The sequence below is a fragment of the Dasypus novemcinctus genome, chromosome 5, assembly GCF_030445035.2.
Source record: "Dasypus novemcinctus isolate mDasNov1 chromosome 5, mDasNov1.1.hap2, whole genome shotgun sequence".
Classification (NCBI taxonomy): Eukaryota; Metazoa; Chordata; class Mammalia; order Cingulata; family Dasypodidae; genus Dasypus; species Dasypus novemcinctus.
Window position 1 is genome coordinate 71,885,334 of NC_080677.1, and position 22,112 is coordinate 71,907,445.

Here is a 22,112-nt window from a genome sequence, read left to right on the forward strand (position 1 = left end):
CAATTTTCCTAGAAAAAAATAAAAATATACATTTATATGCATATCTATTTATACACACATATGTATAAAATATCTCAGGATACTAATGTCCTGGTCATTTAAATTTTCAGAGCAATATGAAAAGTTTGGCACCATTGCTTCTTTGTAGAAGATTTACTTTGGGATCTGATTTTATATTGTTGCCTCATTCTACCCCATTTCTTAGGAATTTTCTGGTTGTTCTATTTATTCTCCTATATTGTTTATCATGTGCTGCCAAAATAGTCAAATATTGTGATTTTGTTTTCCTTTTTGTTTTGAAGCAATAACCTTTGGATTATAGAGAATATTGATCCCTCTGATGAAGGAGTTGAAAATATAGGTCTTAATTTGATCAAAATATTTTTAGTCAGTAAAAAGTTAACCATATTTCAACTAAAAAAGTAAAAAGATTTAAACCAAATAGCAGAAAACTTGGTATAGAGGTGTATTTTTTATTTAAAAAAATGAGTAAGATTCTTAATTTCCTGCCAGGGGAAGAAAACAAGATAATTCAGTGTCAAAAAAGCAGAGTTCAGATAGATAGAAAATTAATCTTTGACTATATACTCCTGTGGGGTTTTCTTGAATTATTATTGATTGGATCTCAGCTCCGACCTTAAGAGAGAAATTGGTTGAAGTTAGAATTTAATTGTGCCTAGAGTTATAATGGATCTTTTCTTTCCTAGTATAATTTCTTTTTAAAAACAGAAATCAATACAGGTAGAAAATATGCGTAGACTGAAAGTAGAATATTATAATGTTATTGTGGTCATGTATATCATTAGTTGTCAAATGAAGAATTATCCTCGATGGCAAAATACAAATTTAGTAAAATAAATTGTGAAATTTATTTCAAGAGGATGCTTTTAATTTTTGTATTTAAATACAATTATCCTGTTCTTTCAATGTATATATTAATAAGTACTATATGTGTGGAAGCCCTGTGTTCTCTGGGTGATCCTTTATGACTCATGTTTCTTTTTATAACTTTAATCCTTTGTGATTGAAGTTAAGAGAGGAATTAGATTATAATGTATATAATATCATGAATGCTAATACCTGAATGGAAATTTGTGTATTCAGTGTTGATCATAGTACCATATATTTGATTATTCTTATAGATTTTTGTTTTGAAGAATATGCATTTGACAAATGAAAAAAATGAAAGTAAGAATATTTGTGTTAGCATGAGTTATGATATTCTGTGTCTTGTCTATCTTTTTCTCTATAGCCTGAAAAAAATGACAGTGAGTCAGGCAGCCAGAGGATAAAGCCTGTTTTTATTGATGATGCTATTTTTGGACGACAAATATCCTATCAGCATGCAGCAGTCCATATTCCCACTGACATCTATGAGGGCTGTAAGTAAAAGGAGATGAACACCTGTTGGAAATCCATGCTCACATATCTTATGTCACCTATATTTGGGAAAAAATAGGTACAATATGATTTTATTTTATTTGCATGTTATGTAAGAATCTGTGGTAAGCTCTGATTTACATAAAAAAGAAATCTGATTTTAATAAGTGGTTTATGTTCATCTGATCTTAGTACATGAATATTTGTAAGAGAGTTCTGTATCCATGGAGATATCTTCTAATCTATTATTGAGTAAATAATTCTGTCTTTCCAATTGACATCAATAACTTAAAAGGTAAAGAGATACATCCTTTAAAAACCAAAACTATGCAGTTATATATTTTATATATATTCACACATATATTATTATACCAACATGAACTGGTGAAGGAGAGAGTTGTGCATTTTAGACTCCAAGTTATTCCCACTTATTATCATGCCTGTTGGTGTCTCTCTCCCTTTCTGTCTTGTTCTCTTGCTCAGTCTCTCTATCTCTGTGCCTTTCCCTATGATATAGGTAAAAGGCATCTCCCTAAGTATATCGTGGTCCTCAAACAAACAAACAAATAAAAAGGGCTGGGGACAAGAACAAACAAACAATAGAACTAAAGAAGTAGAAAAGCACTGATTGGAAGGTGGCATTTAAGAAGGCGTTGTTGTGGCAGACTGCGGGATTCAGCGATCATGGTACTGAAAACCAGGACATGTGAGACTCTTCTGGGAAGGCAGTTTTATTTACAGCTGGCTGGGCCTGGCAGACTTGAGTCCAAAAGCCAAACCCTGAGCAGGGTTTTCAGGTTCCTTTTATAAAGAGGATTTGGGGGCAGAGTCAGAAGGCATTTTGGCGTAAAAGGACTTTCCTTATAGGGTTAGGTTTTGGTTTCTTGGGGCCTGGGGGCTTTCTAAGAAGTAGGTAAACTTGAAGGGCCATGTCATTACCCCCTTTGATGCCTGCTTAACTTGTTAAGCTTCAGCATCACTATCACCGGGATGTTCTTGGATTGGCCTGTAAGTGACAAGGCCATGAGGTGGGTGGCTGTTTGTGTTCTTACTGCACTATTTATTAGGACACGTACCCTGTTTAAGATGAGGGGAAGGAGGCAAAGGAGTATAGTGCATCCTCCTACGAGGAAGGCAACTATTCCTACTAGAAGTGTGAAATTTTCGGTATTGATCTCCATCCCCTGAAGAGATTACCTGGGTTCCAACCATTCCAGGTTTGCACCAGAACATGGGCAACCTTTATCATTTTGTTTGTAATCTCTTCGATAACCTTTCCACTGCTGTCTAGTTCAGGACAGCAGTTAGAGAGATTGAATTTTCCCCAGACCCCACTTTCAGTTGCTAAAAGAAAGTCTAGGACGAGGCGGTTCTGGTAGATGGCTTTTCTGAATTTGTTTTGTTGTTGGGCTAGCAAGGTTAGAGCATGGGCAGTTTCATTAGTTATTATTTCTACCACTGCTTGCAAGTGGATGATAAGGTTTAGCATATAGATGGCGGTTCGGTAACCCCATGAGCTGTCCTCTGCCCAAGCTGCTGGCCCATAGTATTGGATAATGTGCTTAGGGGGCCACTCATTATCTGCCCAGGTAGTGACAGCTTTTTTTTCCCTTTTTATGTTTTGGTGTATCGGTTGACTCAGGTTTTCCCCTTCTGCTAGGGGAATGAGGAAGAAGGAGGGTTTTATTATACTGAGCATACAAGTGCCACACCAATTATGGGGCAGAATGCGACTTCCCCACAAATCCAGTACAGACCATTTGGGGCGCTAAAGGGACTTCTTGCAGTTAAGTTTCACACTGCAATTAATTTGGGGAAAGTACAATTTATGAGAATGAGGTGAGATTCATTCCATTTCCCTCAGGGCTCTGTTGTATTGGTGGTATGATTTTGGAACCTTCCCCCTGTACATGTTAGGTTTCTGACAGATATAGAGGACTTTAGGCATACCCTTGAAGTGCAATATCTCCCAGTGACAGAAGTTTGCAAGGGCCACCTACCATCTCAGAGGCCAGTCTCATTATGAGGTTGGCTGTAGTTGTATCCTCTAGTTCCCCAAGGACATTGGTCTCCCATATTAGTGCCTCCACACACATAGCATTAGGAGACATTTAGAGCTGTACCTACTACTTCAGCTGAATTTATGAAAAGATTCTTTGGGATGGGAAAGGGCTTTTCTATCTCTCCACTGAAAGAGTGGAACACAGGGTGGGTTTTACTCATGAGGGAGGATTCCTGATCCCCAACCCAGAAGAGGACTCCAGGGTCTGTTCCTCTGCCATAGATGAGGAGGCTCATTTGGACTCCTTTTTCTACTTGTTGGGTTGTAGAATAGTGAGGTTCAAGGGATTACACTGTGTGAGGGCACAATTGGTTGTGGGTTTACCTTTGGTGAGGGTAGTGGTTTGCCCATGTTTTTGCCAGGTGGCCAGTGAGACACAGCCCCATATGGGACAGATGTACCAATCTCGGGTGTGACAATTCGTTGCACTATTTTGCCCTTCAGGATAGCATATATACTTGTCATTATGTGTGTATTCTCGCTCCCAGCTGAGGCTCCACAAGAGCCCCATGTGTTGGAATTTATAGCTGTGCAGGCATTGAACAGGAAGGAGACCTTCTAGGATTGGACGTAACTGGGGTGGAATTGAACAGTTTTCCTTCTTGATTAGTTACCCTTATTTCCCTCGGCAAGATTGCTGGGTGCTTGGGATCAAAGCAGGTTATTCGGCCAGATATGTTGCAGACACTATAGGTGACTCCCTGAAACTAGCAGGTGGTTGTATGGCCCTTACAGCAGTAATGACTATGATATAATGTATTATTGGCATGGACGCCTGTCCTTACCTGTTAGTACTTGGCCCACACTCTGAGGTGGAGGAGGGTCAGGGCCAGAATTACGGGGAGTAGGCGATGGGACATTTCTAACTGAGGTTGGATTGGACTCCTGATTTTTGGCTGTGCATAGACCAATCAGCTTCTGGGGTGTGATTGGAGCAGAGCTCAATATTTTGTCCTTTTGCAAGATGAGCTTGGTTGGGTTGTAGACATCTGAAATACAGGTCCAGCACTCTGGGGCAGCTCATTTGACCCAGCTGTGGTGTATCCATGGGGTGATTTCAGCTACTTTAAACTGCAGTGGGGGTAGAAAGAAAGACAAGATAGGGTCCTCACCATCGAGGAGTTAGTGGGGTGGCTTTCCAACCTTTGACCCAGACTGCATCTCCCAGTTGGTATGGGCGTATGAAGCTGTTTAGGCTAATGGGGGCCCTTTCTTGGACCCAGTGATGCAGGTTTTGTAGGGTTTTTCCAAAGCTGATCATTTGCTGAGCTATTGATAACTTACCTCTTTCTCTGAGGTCCCCTAGTATACTTTGGATTAAAGGGGGGCAGGGGGGCTTCCCAAAGAGGATTTCATAAGGGGTTAGGCCTAGCTTTCAGCTTGAGCTGGCTTGAACTTGGAGGAGGGCACTGGGAAGCACTTGCACCCATGCTGGTCAAGTTTCTTGCCATATTTTGGCAATGTAAGTCTTTATTGTGTGGTTCATTCGTTCTGCTTTTCCTGAGCTTTGAGGTTGGTAAGTGGTGTGCAGTGTCCATTGGATGTGCAGTGCTTTGGCAACCTTTTGAGTGACCTTGAAGACGAAGGCAGGTCCATTGTCAGAGCTGACTGAGAGTGGTAACCCATAGCGAGGGAAGATTTCCCTGAGTAGAACTTTGGCTACCTCCTCAGCCTTCTCGGTTCGAGTGGGGAAGGCTTCCACCCAGCCAGAAAAGGTGCAAATGAGTACTAAGAGGTACTTGTAGCCTCTGGATCATGGCATTTCAGTCAAATCAACTACTAGATCTTGTAGAGGCATGTTGCTGATTTGTTGGATTCCTGGGGCTCCCCTGGGTCTTCGGTGGGGTTATTTTTACACATGTCCTGCATTGCTGGCATATGGCATAGGCTATAGCGGCCAGAGTTGGAATATAGAAAAATCTTTCCAATACTTCCTAAGGTGAGTTTTTCCTAAGTGTGAGCCTTCATGGTAGTCTGTACTATGGTTGTGGCTAGTATCTGGGATACACTATTCTGTGACCGGGTAGTGTCCACCATCCATCCATTCCCTCAGTTCTGTTTTCAGTGAGTATCCATTCCTTCTCTGCCTGTGTATACTACAGTGTTTGATAAGTTAGAGGCTGAGGAACGAGGGCGGCAATCAAGCTTTTGGACGGCTGTCCTCCATGTGCCGCCCTTTTCACTTCTGCATCTTTTTTCTGGTTTCCTTGGCTACAGGGCTATGGCCCATTTGGTGTCCTCTGAAGTGGATTATGGCCACCTTGGCAGGCTTCCAAACTGCTTCTAGTAGTTGAAGAATTTGTGTGCCATGTTTAGTGTCTCTTCTTCCTGAGTTGATGAGTCCTTTCTGCTTGTACAAGGCTCCATGAGTGTGCAAGGTTAGAAAGGCATACTTGGAGTCTGTGTAGATGTTGACCTTGGCTCCAGCTGCAAGATGTAGGTCCCTGGTGAGTGCAATGAGTTTAGCCTTTTGCCCGAGGTGTTTTCTGGGAGATGTTGTACTTCTACTGTGGATTCAGAGGTTACTATGGCATACCCCACCCATCGGTCATTGCCTTGGAAAAAACTACTCCCATCTGTGAAAAATTCCATGTCAGGGTTAGGTAATGGCTGGTCTTGAAGGTCTGGCCTGCTGGAATAAACTTCTTGTAATGTTTTGATACAGCTGTGGATAGGAGCTCCTGGCTCAACAGGTACGAGAGTAGTAGGATTCAGCATCCTCACAAGTTCCAGTTGAACGGATGGGTTTTCACATTGTAGGGTTTGGTACTTGACCAGGCAGCTGTTGGTGAGCCAGTGTGTTCCTTTGGCATCTAAGATCGTGACCACTGCATGCGGAACTCAAACAATCATGGTTTGCCCAAGAGTTAATTTTATGGCTTCCATTGTCAGCATTGCCACAACAGCTACAGCTTGCAGGCATGAGGGCCATCCTTGGGCTACAGTGTCCAACTGTTTGGAGAGGTAGGCTACAGGTCTTTGCCAGGAACCCAGGTACTGAGTGAGTACTCCTACTGCAATGTCCTAGTGATTATGGACGTAGAAGTAGAATGGTTTATTGAGATCTGGAAGTCCGGGGCTTGGCGCTTCCATTAGGGCCTGCTTGAGTGGTGAAAGCATCTTTCTGTGGGCTCTCACAGAGCAGGGGTTCACGATCTCCCCATTTGTGGCCCCATACAAAGGGAGTGTGAGGACTCCAAAATTAGGGGTCCAAATGTGGCAGAATCTGGCTGCTCTGTGGAATTCTTGTAGCTTTCTGCAGGTGCTGGGCTCGAGGAGGCTGCAGATTGCTTCTTTTCTTTCAGACCCCAATTTGCAAAGCCCCTGTGCTATTGTGTAAGCCCAGCTATTTGACTTGAGGCAGGCAAATTTGGGCTTTCCTTTTGGACACCCAGTAACCCTTCTGTCATAGATGCTTTAAGAGGGCAGGGGTTCCACTGGCATAGCCACCCTCTCCGAGGGTGAGATCATCTACATATTGGTAGAGGAAACAATTATGGTCTTCTGATTCAAAGGACTTAAGATCAGTGGCCAGGGCTTGTCTGAAAACAGTAGGTGCATTTTTGAATCCTTAAGGGAGCCGTGTCCAGGTGAGTCATTGCTTTTCTCCAGAGCTTGGGTTATCCCATGTAAAGGCGAAGATCATTTGACTTTGGGGTGCTACTTGAGTACAGAAGAAAGCATCTTTGAGTGAAAAGTAGGTGCTGATGGGGGTATTAAGCTGAGGAGATTGTAAGGCCTGGGGACCCCTGGGTGCAGTGTCATTACAGCTGAGTTGACCACTCACAGACCCTGGACCAGACGGTAATCCCCTTCGGCCTTTTTCACTGGGAAGAGCAGGGTATTCCATGGGGACTGGTGCAGGTTCAGTATGCCTTCATTCAGCAAACTTTGAATATGTAACTGGATTTTTTCTTGTGCCTCCCATGGAACGGGATATTGTTTTATGCTTATTGGGTCAGCAGTGGGCTTTATTTCAACAATAATTGGGGAAATGGCATGTGCCATCTCCGTCAGATTGCCTTCTGCCCATACTTCAGGCACATCTTCAAAGGGGAGCGATACAGGTGTGGATTTTCCGGCTTCGGTGAGGCAGAACAGTCTCCGTTCTTCCTGTAGTGGGAGGGTTAGCACCACTGTTGGAGACCTTGGTAGTCTAAGTGTTAGTGTGGATTGGCCTGTGGCTTCAAAGGAAATCTGAGCTTGTAGTTTATAATAGCAGGTCCCAACCCAGGAATGGGACTGGACATTCTGGGAGATACAGGAATTCATATGTGACTTCTTTACCCCCAACGTTACAGGTTCTAGCTTGGGGGAAGGGTCGCTGGGTGCTTTTTGCTTTTACCAGTTGCTCCTGTGATAGTGACCTGCCTTTTTGATAATGACCTGAGTGGCCTGGTTGTTACAGAGTATTGGGTTCCAGTGTCGACCACCATATGTATGGTGTGGCCTCCAATTCGGACTCCGACCAAGGCTCTGTGGGGCCGAGAGAGTAGAAACCTGGTCTGTCCTAATAGTCTTCATCAGAACCCTGTATTCCAACAAGTCAGATGAATTGATTCATAGGTTTCTGTCCAAATTCCTGAGAGCCCAGGGTTTAGTTTGCGGTGCCTCTTTTGCTTTCCTCGCCAATGTTTTGGCTGCCTTCTTGGAAGCAATGGGGTGGAGCAGTATATTGGGGCACTCCCATTTTCAGTGTCCTTCCTCCTTGCAATACACACATTGATTTCATGCTAGGGCATGGGCGGCTCCTCCTTGGGGCATGGGCATCCTGGTGCACGCTCCTTGGCAAAGGATTGCTCCTTTTGACTATTGATGCTGCAAGAAGGTCAACTTTCTTTTTCATTTTCCATTTTCCTCCCTCTTGGTCTCTGTGTTGCGGTTAACATAGACCTTAGTGGCAACCTCCATGAGTTGGGAGATGTTCATGCCGGCGGACTCATCCAACTTTTGTAGTTCCTTCAGATGTCAGCCTGTGATTGGGCAGCAAATGCCGCATTGACCATTGTTTGGCTCTCAGGAGCATCTGGGTTGAAGGGGTGTATACACGAAACACCTCACTGAGCAGAACTTTCAAGGAGACTTGGGTAGTCTTAGCCATGTTTACTGCCTTTTGTCTCCCAGCTTTGAACCCTTTGACTAAAGCCCTGTGGAAGGTTTCTAGTTGGTCAAGATCAATCGCTTCACTGGGATCCCATCAGGGGTCCTCATCTGGGAACTGTGTGCAGGCATATTGGTCACTGTCCAGGGTTCCCACAGGTGGGTGCTCTTTGAGCCAAGTTAGGGCTCTTTGTGTGACCCACGTTCTCTCCTTGAAGTTGAGTAAGGTCATGAGGAGTTGTTTGTAGTCAGCTCAGGTGGGTTTGTGGATGATGGACTAGATGGACTAGAAAAGATCTGCTATGGCCTGAGGCGTCTCCAGGTATGATGGGATGTGACTTTTCCAGTTAAAGAGGTTAGTGATAGTGAAGGGTTGGTACATGAATATTCAGCGTCCTCCTTGGACCTGGCCATCGGCATCATAAGAAATTGGAGCTCAGGTTTCATGGAGAGGTAGCTGTAGGGCAGCCTCCCTGCTGCTCCTGTTTCCTGGGCTTTCTGTGGTCTGAGTTTTCATCTTTCAGGGGCTCTTTCTTGACTGACTGTTGGCGCTTGGGCCTGGGCAGATGACACTGTGCCGCTGGACAAGATTGATGGAGACTGTCTGTGGGGGTGATGAGGCCACGCTACTTGGAGAAGGCCCCTCATCCTCATTCCTTGACACTGGTGTGATAGGAGTAACTGCATAAGGTGGCAAGAAGTCATCTTTGTCTGGCCCCTTCAGAATGGGTGCGTCGGGACTATATTTCAAGCTCACTTTTTCTAGACCCTTCACAAGGTACTTGCTTGGCCTGGGCCCCTGGACAGTACCCCTGGGCATCTGTATCAGGCAAATCCTGGCCTCTTCAGTCATATATTTCTTCAACCATGGCAGAGTTTGGCCCACAACGTCATGCCAGGTGTCAATGTATGGGAACTGGTCAGGGTGCCCTGGTTTTCCAGTTATTATGTCATAGACTCTATGGATAATTAAGAGGTTAAAGTACCCTCTGATGACCAACCCATGCTGAAAGTTGGCCACTCTAATTCACAAAGGGTTCTGAGTTTCCCTAGGTGGAACCTTATACCACAGATATCACCGCGGAAGGCCTTGGAGAAATTTCTGAGTATGCAATCTAGTGGAGTCTTACTTCGCATGCCTCCCATGTTTCTACCCTGTGTTGGGGCTGTACAACTTTCATCCAGTCTTTGGCTTCATCCATTTCCAGCCACTCCCCTTGTGGGAACTAAGAGTACCTCTTAGTATGGTAGGTTGGTACAAACCTCCAACTTGGATGGAAGGTCCCTTGCAGGACCTTTCCACTACCTCTCATGGTATGAGGTCACTACAGATCCATGGATTGGGACTCCTCACTTGCCCTGCAAGGCTTTTTTGCATTTCAACCATTTCTAATTTTCAATCACTCACATACAACCACCCCCCTTCCTTCCTGGATCTGGGAAGACAGTTTCCTCCCTTTCTGGGAGTGCTCAGGCCTTCCTGGGAGGTGATCAGGCTCCGCTTCTGACTGTTAACATCAGGTCTTCCCTTCCACTATGCCCCTTGGGGACTTTTCTGTCTGGCACCTCAGTTCCTATGCTGCTTTCCCAGGGTCTCTATTGGACCTCTTGGCGCCCCAACTCCTTCCAGGAGGTCTCCAATGTGGTCCACTACACTTTTGCTGAATCAAAGGAGCCCAGAGGTGCCCCAGGCAGGGAGGTCATCTGGGGCCCTCCTGATCTCCTTGGGAACCCAAGAGGGGCAACCAAGCATTACCGTCTCTGGCTTTCGCAGAGATCCTGGACGAGCCCCCGAGAGATTTTGTGGCAGACTGTGGATTCAGCAATCACAGTATTGAAAGCCAGGACATGACGCTTCTTGGAAGGGAGTTTTATTTACAGTCAGTTGGGCCCAGTGGACTTGAGTCCAAAAGTTAAGCCCTGAACAGGGTTTTCAGGTTCCTTTTATACAGAGGATTTGGCGGTGGAGTCAGGAGACATTTTGGCACAAAGGGACTTTCCTTATAGGGTTAGGTTTCAGTTTCTTGGGGCCTGGGGGCTTTCTAGGAACTAGGTAAGCTTGAAGAGCCATGTCAGCATCAATGTAAGAACAGGAGAAACAAACTCCTCTGGGCAGATGAAAGGGAGAAAGCCGTGCTAGTGTTCCCCAGAGACACCCTATATGTTAATAAATACAGAGACTGAGAACTCTAATTAGGAATTCTCTTCTGGATAGCTGAACCATCTGTGAAGACCAGCTACATCCCAGGAAACAAGGTCTTTGTTCAATCATAACCCTGGTCTTTGATGTTATCCATTCTCTACTCCCACCCTCACTCCCTCCCTTCCCACTTATGCAAAAGTAAGGAGGAAAGAGCCACTTAAGATTTTAAAAATATGGTAAAGGAAATTTATTCTGGAGCTAAGTTGCCTGGAATCATGTCCAGACCTTAGCAGTATTTTCTCCTTGGGCAAGTCCTTCAATTGCCTGGGCAAGCATTTCCTCATCTTTAAAATGGGGTAAGATTACTATTTACCCAAAAGATCACTATGAGGATAAAATTAATTAATTCATTACTTCTCCTAATTACTTCAGTGTCTGTTTCATGCTCATGGTTCTATAAGAGTTTGCTATTATGATAAATTATAATTACAATTTATTTAGATACAAAGGCTTAAGTATAGTGCCTAACATTGTAAATTAGCTTTTACATTTGGATTCACTATGAGTTTTTTTGTTTTTGTTTTTTGAAAGGGAAGTTTTAAATGCATTTATGATGCTTTTCATAACATTTTTCATTTTATGTCAAATTGTTTTATGCATTATTATGTTTCTCCATGTTCAAAACACATGTTGTCTTCATTCTATCAATTCTTTTAAGATTTTAAGTGTAAGATTTTTCTCAAATTATCTATATTAGAAAACTGATTGGTATGTATAGGTAATTTCTGATGTTATATGAGAATTAAACACAATATAACTTCTTTACAATCCAATTCATCCCATTTATTCCCAGTACTTTTGGAATTATCTTGGACTGATATTCAGATTTTTTTTTTTTTTTTTTTGCCATTAAGTATGCTCTTTAATCAAGAATTTTTTTTGATATTTGCAATTATTCTTATAACCATTATAATTATTTAGACCATACTAAGTTATATGGTTGCAGTTTATATATATTTTAAAATATTATATCTTCTACCTTATTTAGTTCTAAATTCTCTATTACTTATTGTTGGTTGGGTATAAAATATGTAAAAGCAATTTTTTATTATGTTAAGATCATATCTGTATTTATTTTGCAAGAACAAACTGGCTGGATATGTAAGTTTTGAGTCAAAATATTTTTCTGTCATTTCTTCTATGGATATCATGGCACTGTTTCCAAACTGTATTACTATGTTGAAGAAAGCTGAGGCTAACTTGAGTGATACTAAGTTGCTAGAAACTTTTTATGACTGGGTTTTGTTTGGTTGCCTGATATTTGGGAGGTTTTTATTTGTTCGTGAAATCCAGTAATACATAAACATCAATAATATATTCTAAGTTACTAATTTTTTTCTAATGGCTTTATTCTTTGAAACATTTTGTTAAAAATATGTGTTTATGTGGAAGACCTATATGTAAAAGAAATAAAAACAAAATCTGCTGTGACTGAAATAATACTGAAGTGCCCAAATTGCTGCCAGCATACTCCTTACATTCATAAAAAAGAAGCACTCTGCCTTTCCAGTAATGGTAGTCAAAGTAGATTCTCTGAATAAATTCAGGCATATTATTTGACTGTTTTACCCCACTGAAAGAAAAATAACAAGGGTTACTGTACTGTGGATCTAACAGGTGGAAAAAGGGAGGTGGTTGTTTCAGGAGTTTTGCATTTTTTCCCTATGTTTGATGTGATAGCAAGATCTGGAGAGCACAGCCTCATTCGTTGAAGGACGTATGTGCTCTTGTGTAACTTAGGAAAAATGGCTGCTTGTGCTTACTTCTTACGTGGCCTCTAAATGGCAGTGAGCCACCATTTCAGAGCTCTTGTGTTATACTCTGCTCCCAGCTTCAGGCCCAGTCTCACTCATCTTCTTCTCTTTAGAGCTACAGAATATTTAATTGGACTCTCCAGACTCTCTTCCACTTATTTTCATGTAGCATATTCTGGTTTTTTTGCAGGCTCTAGCAGCATTTTCTTGAAGTATTGGCATGCAGATGCCACCCACCCTTTTTTTTCACATTAAGTTCTGAATGAAACATATCAGTATTTTGCCTATTTTTAAAACAGGGCTTTTTCCTTCTAAAATCCATATACCATGGAGAACATTTTAATATTTCATACATATTTACCATAGAAAATAAAAGTTACCAGAAATAGCAGCTCCTGGAGCTTATCATAATTAGCAGTTTGGGGCATAAAGGATACTTTTTAAAATGGAGATATTAATAAATGAAATATCCCAGATGGTATTTTTCTTACTTCTCTGTTGGGGGTGTGCCCACCATTTTGCGGACCGCCCCACACCAGCAGAAAAAATGGCGGGCGGCATGATTCAGCACTGTTTCCCCCTGCTTCCTGCCCTCTCCCTGCCCCTTTTTCCCCCCCGGAGCCCTTTCCAAGCCATATAAGGTCTTGTTCCAGCCCTGACCAATCCCCTTGCAACACAAATGCTTAAGACGCTATATAAGCTTGCTCTGTACAAAAAGAAGAAATGGAAGAAGACGACACACCATGGTGCGGCTCTGAGTGGTTCTTCCCCGCCATCTGCCCACTCCCTCTCTTGGGTACCCTGTTGTCCTCGTGGTCTCCGTACACCCGCTGGCGGGGCAGGAGAGCACACTTCTCTGCAACCCCTCCCCCCCCCAATAAAGTAAAAGAGCTGTTTTTATTAAAACTACTTAAAAAGGCTGAACATTGAGTGGAGAAAGATTTCTCTTCAGGTTTAGGTTAACTTCAAAATAACAAAAAATAAATAGTATTTGTTTATCTTTTCAATAAAATTGATACAGAGCAAAATGTGGGTTCTTCTGCCTGAATTCCTTTATTTAATGGATTCCTGAGACACAGGGGTTTTAAAGAAACAGTTTATGCGAATGAGTAATTGGGGTGTGGCTCAGGTTCCTCATTAATAAACATGAAGAGCTGAATAAGATAGGGGTGGGTACAAAATGGGGATGAGTCACAAGGTTATTACAATCACAGGATAATCATTACCAGAGATCAAGGCATCTGGGGTAGAAGGGTACAGAATGAGGGAGAGTTGCAAGGTTTTTGTTTGTTTTTTTTTAATGGATTTCAAACAAGGGAGGGTGGAGTATTTACTATTTCAGTAGAAATGTTCATATACAAGGGTAAGTTCACTCTGTAATCATCATCACAATGGCAGGTCTTTAGTTGGAAATATACAAATGGTGAGTTCAGTCTAGCCAGTTTCAGTAATTTCAGATATTAACCTTTGGCTGTTTTATAATATACTAGGAGCTGGATCTTTATAATGATTCAGTAATAATAGTTATTTGTTAATTCTTAACCCTCTGTTATAAAATGATATTTAAGAGATAAGAGTAAGTAAAACAAATTTCTTATTTTTTTCCTGTAAAAAAGACTGGTAAATTTTGTTCCACAAAATTAACCTGGTACATACATTTGACAAACACCAAAGGTCTCTAGCTTCCACACTCTTACTGATCTGATAATAATGGTAATATAATATAATAATAATAATAATGATAACGAAAAATAACCATTTATTGAGTTTACTATGTACCTGGCTCCATGCTAAGCTTTCATAATATAGCATTTCATTCATCTTAAGTGTGTTCAAATAATTCATTTTTTAAACAGTTTTTTTTCCTTCCCCGCCTCTTGAGATGGCTCTCCCTTTCCTATTTTCTCATTGTTTTTGCACATTGTTTGTGGTTCTTTTTTTGCTCATTGTTTGCACTCCTCTCCATTTTTGCTTGTTGCCTGCTCATTTTCTGTTTGTTTGTTTGTTTGTTTGTTTTTCTTTAGGAGGCACCAGGAACTGAACTGGGACCTCCCATGTTGCAGGTAGACACTCAACTTCTTGAGCCACATCTACTCCCTGCTCATTTGTTTTTCCTTGTTGTGTGCTCATTGTTTTTTATTTTTTCACGTCCGCTCTTTGTTTTTTCTCATTGTCTGCTTGCTGTTTTTTCTCATTGTTTTTGGCTTGATGTCTGCTCATTGTCTGCTTGTTATTTGTCTTCTTTAGGAGACCCGGGGGAACCAAACCCAGGACCTCCCATGTGGGCAGCCAGCTCTCAACTGCTTGAGCTACATCAGCTCCTTAAATAATTAATTTTTAAAGAAGAGGAAACTGAGACAAGGAGTGTTTAATAAGAAGTTTGTATCATTAGTAAGAAGAGGGATCAGGATTAAAATAAATTCTAACTCCAAACTTTATACTTTTAATAACTATATTACCTTTAGGTTACTATTACCTCAGTTTTCTTACTAGGGAGCCAGACCTGTCCCTAAGAGGGAGTAGAAGACTTAATTTGCATGAGAATTTTCCCTTTTTTATTCATTTGCACTCTTTATTTTGTTATTGATTGAAATCATGTTCATGATTAAAGTCTTCGTTTATTTTGTTTTGGACCATTATGAAATTCAACACAAAAGTAAGCTAAAGCATACATATAGGGAAACGGACTTGGCCCAGTGGTTAGGGCGTCCGTCTACCACATGGGAGGTCCGCGGTTCAAACCCTGGGCCTCCTTGACCCGCGTGGAGCTGGCCCATGCGCAGTGCTGATGCGCGCAAGGAGTGCCCTGCCACGCAGGGGTGTCCCCCGCGTAGGGGAGCCCCATGCGCAAGGAATGCGCCCCGTAAGGAGAGCCGCCCAGCGCGAAAGAAAGTGCAGCCTGCCCAGGAGTGGCACCGCTCACACTTCCCATGTCGCTGATGACAACAGAAGTGGACAAAGAAACAAGACGCAGCAAATAGACACAGAGAACACACAACCGGGGAGGGGGGGATTAAATAAATAAATAATTATTTAAAAAACAAACAAACATGCATATATATTTATATGTGTATAGTTTTTATATAATTTTATGATATTAATTGCCACAAAGCATATATGTGGTTTTTTTTTCAGTATCCTACAAAAGGAATTTGACTTTCTCTAAGTAATGTTTTTCTTTCCAATGTAGAGTACATTATTTATAATCATCATCAGAGGATGATTTTAATTGTCTCAGAATTTAAAAAATTACTTTGAAAATCAATAAATTAGAAATATTTAGATATATCTGTTCAGAAGACATAGACATACGTTTGAATATGGCACAATTTTAAAAAGGAAAAGAAGCTCTGTATCTGGATAATTTATTTAGTCCCATTTATCTTAATATTGGCTTCTCTGTCTTTTGCTGAAATCTCATCAGTAAGATTCTGACCTTGCCTGGCCTTTAGTCTTTTCAAATTCATATCCAGTGTTATGGGGTGCATGAGTAAATGACAAAGGAGTAAAATCAGAAGTGTTAACAAAGTCTGGAAAATTTAATAATTACTGGTTTTCTTCAAACTGTTCACTGGAACAAATAAGATTTAGAGAATTGTTCTAGTTTCTGAGTTTAATAAATGTGAAAGAGTACTTTAATTGAAGCCTCAACTGAAAGAAACAACCTCTTCCTGTGCTTAAAGAGAGTTGCATACCTGAATTCTCAAAAGAAATCTCATGTTCTAATTTCCCAAAGATAATTACTTTTGAAAATCCCTTGAATTGAAATGTGATTTATTTTGCTTACTGATATATTTAAAGTTTTAGGAACAGTATATTTAATTAGGACTCCTTTTAACAGTTTTCATTTCTGAGAATTTCATTGGTTGGCACTAAATTTTAGAGAACACCCAAAACATATTTGATTTTCAGATCTAATTTATTTGCCTAAAGGGACAGAAAACAGAGAACTTGGAAAAGAATGATTGAATATTCTGAATTGATTTGTTCTTAATCACAAAACTTAATTAATCTTTGATTCACTTTAGGTTTGATTGTGGGAAATGTTCAGGTAACTTCAATATAAAATATTCTATAGTCATTCTTAATTGAAATTTGTTATTTGTTTGTAGAATTATTATAATTACATAAACATGTGAATTAATAAGGGAAAATAATAATAAAGAAACATACCTTGTATAACATTTTCAGGTACTAGATACTTTTGTTCTTACACTTACCCTGTAATTCAAGGAAGGAAATTATTATTTCCTATTTAGAAATTTAAATCCAAGCATAGCCTACTTTTATCACAAGGATACATTCATTTTTTATAAAAGAAGACAGGAGAATTTTCAGGAGCTGCACCCTATTTTGAAGTCTCATGATTGATTAAGAGTACTCTCTTTTTATAAATTAAACTACTAATAATTGCTAATACTGTCCTTGAAATTTATCATGATTTTCATTTGTCTTGTCTTAAAATGTACAGCTACTCTATTACAAGTGATATCAGTACAAAATTACAGGGAAAAAGTTGCCCTGCCTCTCCTGATGATTGCTTAGGAAGCCCTTCATAACTCCTACCCATTTTGGCAATTGATGTACTTCAAGATTTGGTTGGAGAGTGAGGTCACCATTTAATTACAGAGAAGTAACTAATGGTTTTTATTTAACACATTTAAGCCACTCATTTTACTTCGTTATTCCAGTAAGTAACAATGTGAGTAATATTCCTTTTACAAATTTAAATAACCAATATTCAAATCGATTGACGTGTCCAAAGCTGTCTAACTCCATAACTCTGATTGGTTAGGAAGACAGATGGAAAATTCCCGATTTAAGACATTTGGTGCTCTTGGCAAAAGACTATTCACAGCAGTGTCTGTCCAGAAATCTATCATTTGTAGTTCTTCAGTAAATCATATTCCCAATGAAAAGATTTCAATGGACTGATGTTTGTTTATAGTTCTGCTTCACTAATTATATTTTATAAAGGAAACTTCTCCTGTTGATAAGATATTCACTCCCAGTATATGATTTTAGTATTTGAATTTTAATTAACTTTAAAATAAAGAAAAGAACTATAGGAAGAACTTCAAAAGACTGAAATTGAAAAGTGATATTGTGAATTCTTTGGATAATAGGCGATTTGAAGGAAATGGAGGTCATGGGAAGCTTATGATTTTCTGAGGTTACCAATAATTTTTTTTAAAGATTTATTTTTATTTACTACCTCCCCCCCCCACCGCCACTTGCACTCTCTGTCTGCGCTCTGTGTCTATTTGTTGCATCCTCTTCTGTGTCTGCTTGTCTTCTCATCTTGTCTTCTCTTTATGAGGCACTAGGAACTGATCCTGGGACCTTCCAATGTGGGAGAGAGGCTTTCAATCACTTGAACCACCTCAGCTCCCTGCTTTGTTTTGTCTCTCATCTCCCTTGTGTCTCTCTTTTATTGCATCATCTTGTTGCATCAGCTCTCTGCATGGGCCAGCTCTCTGTGAAGGCCAGCTCGCCTTCACCAGGAGGTCCAGGGAATCAAACCCTGGACCTACCATATGTTAGACAGGAACCCAATCGCTTGAACCACATCTGCATCCCACCAATAATTATTAATACCCATAAGGTGGTACTTAGGATGTAATGGTTTTGATTTTTAACAACAGTAGATATCTAAAAATATTAACAAACCGGTTTATTAGGCTGAGATTATACAATTAACATTCTCTTTTCTCATAATTTTGTCCTGAAAATAAGTATTTTCTTCTTTGAACTCTAATAACTATATAAGCTGTTGATATATTTTACTTTCAGTTATTCTATTTGTGCGCTGTATTTTTTAATCTGTATTTGGAATATTGTGTTACTTAACAAATATTTTGAATTATTGGTGGAATGTTTTAGAAAAAAACCTTTATGGAGAAAAAAATTGAAATCAAAGTTTCACTCTGTTTTTATACTACTGAAATAATATGAATTCTATTTCTATATATGCTATTTTTAGTAAAATAGCATTATAGGATTGATGTAATTTGTTGTTAACTGCAATGGAAATCTAGAAAAGTACATTGTAAGAGCCTGGACCATGTCTGTTTTATTATACATGGTGTTATCATATAATTACCTCAGAAGCAGCCAATAATCATGTGAACTTTTATTAATTTAGAAAGGTTAGTTTCAGATGTATTTTATATGTTTAAAATAGGTATCATGGGGGAGAAAAAATCTCAGATCATCTGTTTATCTTACCTCTTACCTGTTACTAGTTCATCCATTGACAAATGTTTATTGAGCACCTACTATATGCCATATTCTATTCAGATACTGGGAATAGAGCAGTGAACAATGAAGGGAAAAAAAACAACCCTACAATCATAGAGCTTGTATTCTGGAGGAGGGGAGTGAGGCATAAAATAAACAAGTAAACAAACAAGTCAAAAATGTGACATAATACAGTATAATAAATGGTTTGGATAAAAATAAAATAGGTAAGGTTTATAGATGTTACCTATAAACTAATATAGTTTATATATTAGCTATACTAATATAGTTAGTACTAGTACTAACATATTACAAAATATGTGAGTGTACATAAAGTTTAGACCTGATATTTTCACTTACAAGGTAAGTTTATCACCTTTATTTAGCAATATTATTTTTAAAATAACATTTTAGTATTATATGTCCATAAGTAATTTATCTCTTTCCTATTGCCTAATCTTCAATATTCAGATTTAACCAACAACAAAAACTCTCAGCAAAGTAGGAATAGGAGGTCACATTCATAATTTTCTAAAACTTATTAACCAGAAATTCTTATTAGGTTAGTATTAGGCATTTTTTAGAGAAGAATGTGAGCTGCCCTGTCTACTATCCAACATCATAGTGGAGACTCTGTACAATGTAGTATAACAAGTAAAGCATATATTACAAATACTGGGTGTAAAGAGTCAAAATTGGCAGACTAAAAAGACACGGGACTCTCTTCCAGAAAAATAGCTAGAGGACAGGCTGAAATGACCTGGAAAAAGATCTTCTAGGCATTAGAACACCAGGCTAAGGCTTGACCCTGCCCAGAAGAGAGAGGGTCAAAGGAGGCGAATCACAACCACAAAACTTTGAGTTGAAACCAGTGGCAGCTACTGCCAGGACTGTCCCCCACACTAAAGACACTTTAGAATTCTCAGGCATCTGAGCTGGCTACAGACAAAGTGGACTTCAGGGATCCACCACCCCGGCAGAAGGACACAGCCTAAGGCTGACTCAGCTTTTGACTCACAGATTTGGTCTGCTTTGTCCCAGGAGCCCTTCCAGGTAGGGTGGGGCCTGCCATTGTTTGCCCTGGGAGCCACTTTGGTACTAAGGAGGTAGGAGACCAAAGAGATCCAACCCTGCTAGTCTCCTCTACTAACCAGGACTGATTGTTGAGGACACAGAGGGCAGTGGATTTTTCCACCCCTGGGAAAAGGGAGTGGGCTGCCAGAGAAGACAGGAGAACTGTCTCTGAGAAAGTGTGAATTACAAGGCTCTAAGCCTCCAGGCAGGAACCTCTGTTACATTGATCTGATCTGTGGAAGCAAACACCGACCAGGATTGAACTGAGGGGACTGCCAAAGGTCATCTTCTGCTAGCTGACCAAGGACGTGCATGTGAGAAAATTAAAAATGAATAAGAGGCTTATTCCATCTTTTATATCCTCCCTTCCCAAAGTCCTAAGAAGTGGGTCTGCAAACCATTACTAGGACCAGATCCCAGGTTTGAGAAACTTAACAGGGATAAGACAATCCTAATGATCCAGGTCGAACTAAAGAATCAAAGAACAGCAATAACACAGAGCCTCCTGCCACTAAATTCCTATAAAAGAGAAAGAAATTGAGCGTCAGAGTGAACTACAGTCCTAATCAGATGCCTCAACATAAGCAGAAAATTATGCACCATACTAAGAAAATGGAAGACATGGACAAGAAAAGGAATATATCAAAGCCCCAGAAGAGATGCTGGATTTGAGACAACTGATTAATGAAATGCACACAAATTTTCAAAATCAAGTTAATGAAAGACAATATGGCTAAAGATATAAATGACATCAAGAAGTTATTGAGCAAGCACAAAGAAGAATTTGAAATCCTTAATGGAAAAGTAACAAAGCTCATGGGAATGAAAGACACAATAGGTGAGATCAAAAACACATTAGAAGGAAGCGGACTTGGCCCAGTCGTTAGGGCGTCCATCTACCACATGGGAGGTCCATGGTTCAAACCCTGGGCCTCCTTGACCCATGTGGAGCTGGCCCATTTGCAGTGCTGATGTGCGCAAGGAGTGCCATGCCACGCAGGGGTGTCCCCTGCGCAGGGGAGCCCCACACGCAAGGAGTGCGCCCCGTAAGGAGAGCCGCCCAGCACGAAAGAAAGTGCAGCCTGCCCAGGAATGGCGCCACACACACGGAGAGCTGACATAACAAGGTGATGCAACAAAAAAAGAAACACAGATTCCCATGCCGCTAACAACAACAGAAGTGGACAAAGAAGAAGACGCAGCAAATAGACACAGAGAACAGACAACCGGGGTGGGTGAGGAAGGGGAGAGAAATAAATAAATAAATAAATAAATAAATCTTAAAAAAAAAAATACATTAGAAGCATACAATAGCAGAGTTGAAATGATAAAAGAAAGTATAAGTTATACCCAAGGTTGGACAGCCAAAATTGAAGAGAAAAAAGAATGGAAAAAATTTGGCAGAGACTCAGGGAATTGAAAGACAACACAAAATGCAATAACATACATGTCATGAAAGTTCCAGAAGGAGAAGAGAAGGGAAAAGGGACAGAAAGAGTATTTGAGGAAATAATAGCTGAAAATTTCCCAGCTCTCATGAAAGTAATTAACTACATGTCCAAGAAGCACACTGTACTCCAAATCAGAATAAATCCAAATATGTTGTTAATGTGGGAAAGTGTGGGAGGGGGAGAGAGTGGGGCATATTGGAATCCCTTATGTATCATGTAACATTTATATAATTGAAGACTTCTTTAAAAATAAAAATCATTGAAAAAAAAAGAATAAATCTGAAGAGACCTACTCCAAGACACATACTACTCAAAATGTTAAATGTCAAGATAAAGAGAAAATTCTGAGAGCAGCAAGGGAGAAGGAAACCACCACATACAAGAGACGCCCAGTAAGACTTAGCATGGATTTCTCATCAGATATCATGGAGGTGAGAAGACAGGAATGATATTTTTAGGATACTGGTAGAGAAAAACTGCCAGCCAAGAAACAAACAAAGAGAGTTTGTAAAAAAGAATACACATTTGCAGGAAATATTAAAGGAAGCCGTAGACTCTGAAAGAAGACAGGAAGGAGAGGCTTGGAGGAGAGTATAGAAGAATAGCAGAAAAGATAACCAAAAGAGTAAAAAGACAAAAATATGATATGACTTATGAAAATCAAAGAATAAAATGGTGTAAGTAAAGCATTTACAGTAATATAATTGAATGTGAATGGATTAAACTCCCCAATCAAAAAATGTAGGCTGATAAAATAGATTTTAAAAATGAGCCACTCATATGCTGCTTACAAGAGACTCAACTTAGATTCAGGGATACAAACTGGCTGAAAATGAAAGGTTGGAACA

At 40.1% G+C, this 22,112-nt stretch overlaps 1 protein-coding gene across 6 annotated transcripts in view; it reads left to right on the top strand.

Annotated features, from left to right (window-relative positions):
• CACNA2D1 (calcium voltage-gated channel auxiliary subunit alpha2delta 1) overlaps positions 1–22,112 on the top strand; it is a 545,135-nt gene that overhangs the window by 348,365 nt on the left and 174,658 nt on the right. For all 6 annotated transcript variants that reach the window (XM_071215190.1, XM_058297102.2, XM_058297103.2 and 3 more), the window contains exon 6: positions 1,253–1,382. In XM_071215190.1, the coding sequence (XP_071071291.1) occupies positions 1,253–1,382 (130 nt within the window). The remainder of the gene's footprint in view (positions 1–1,252; positions 1,383–22,112) is intronic.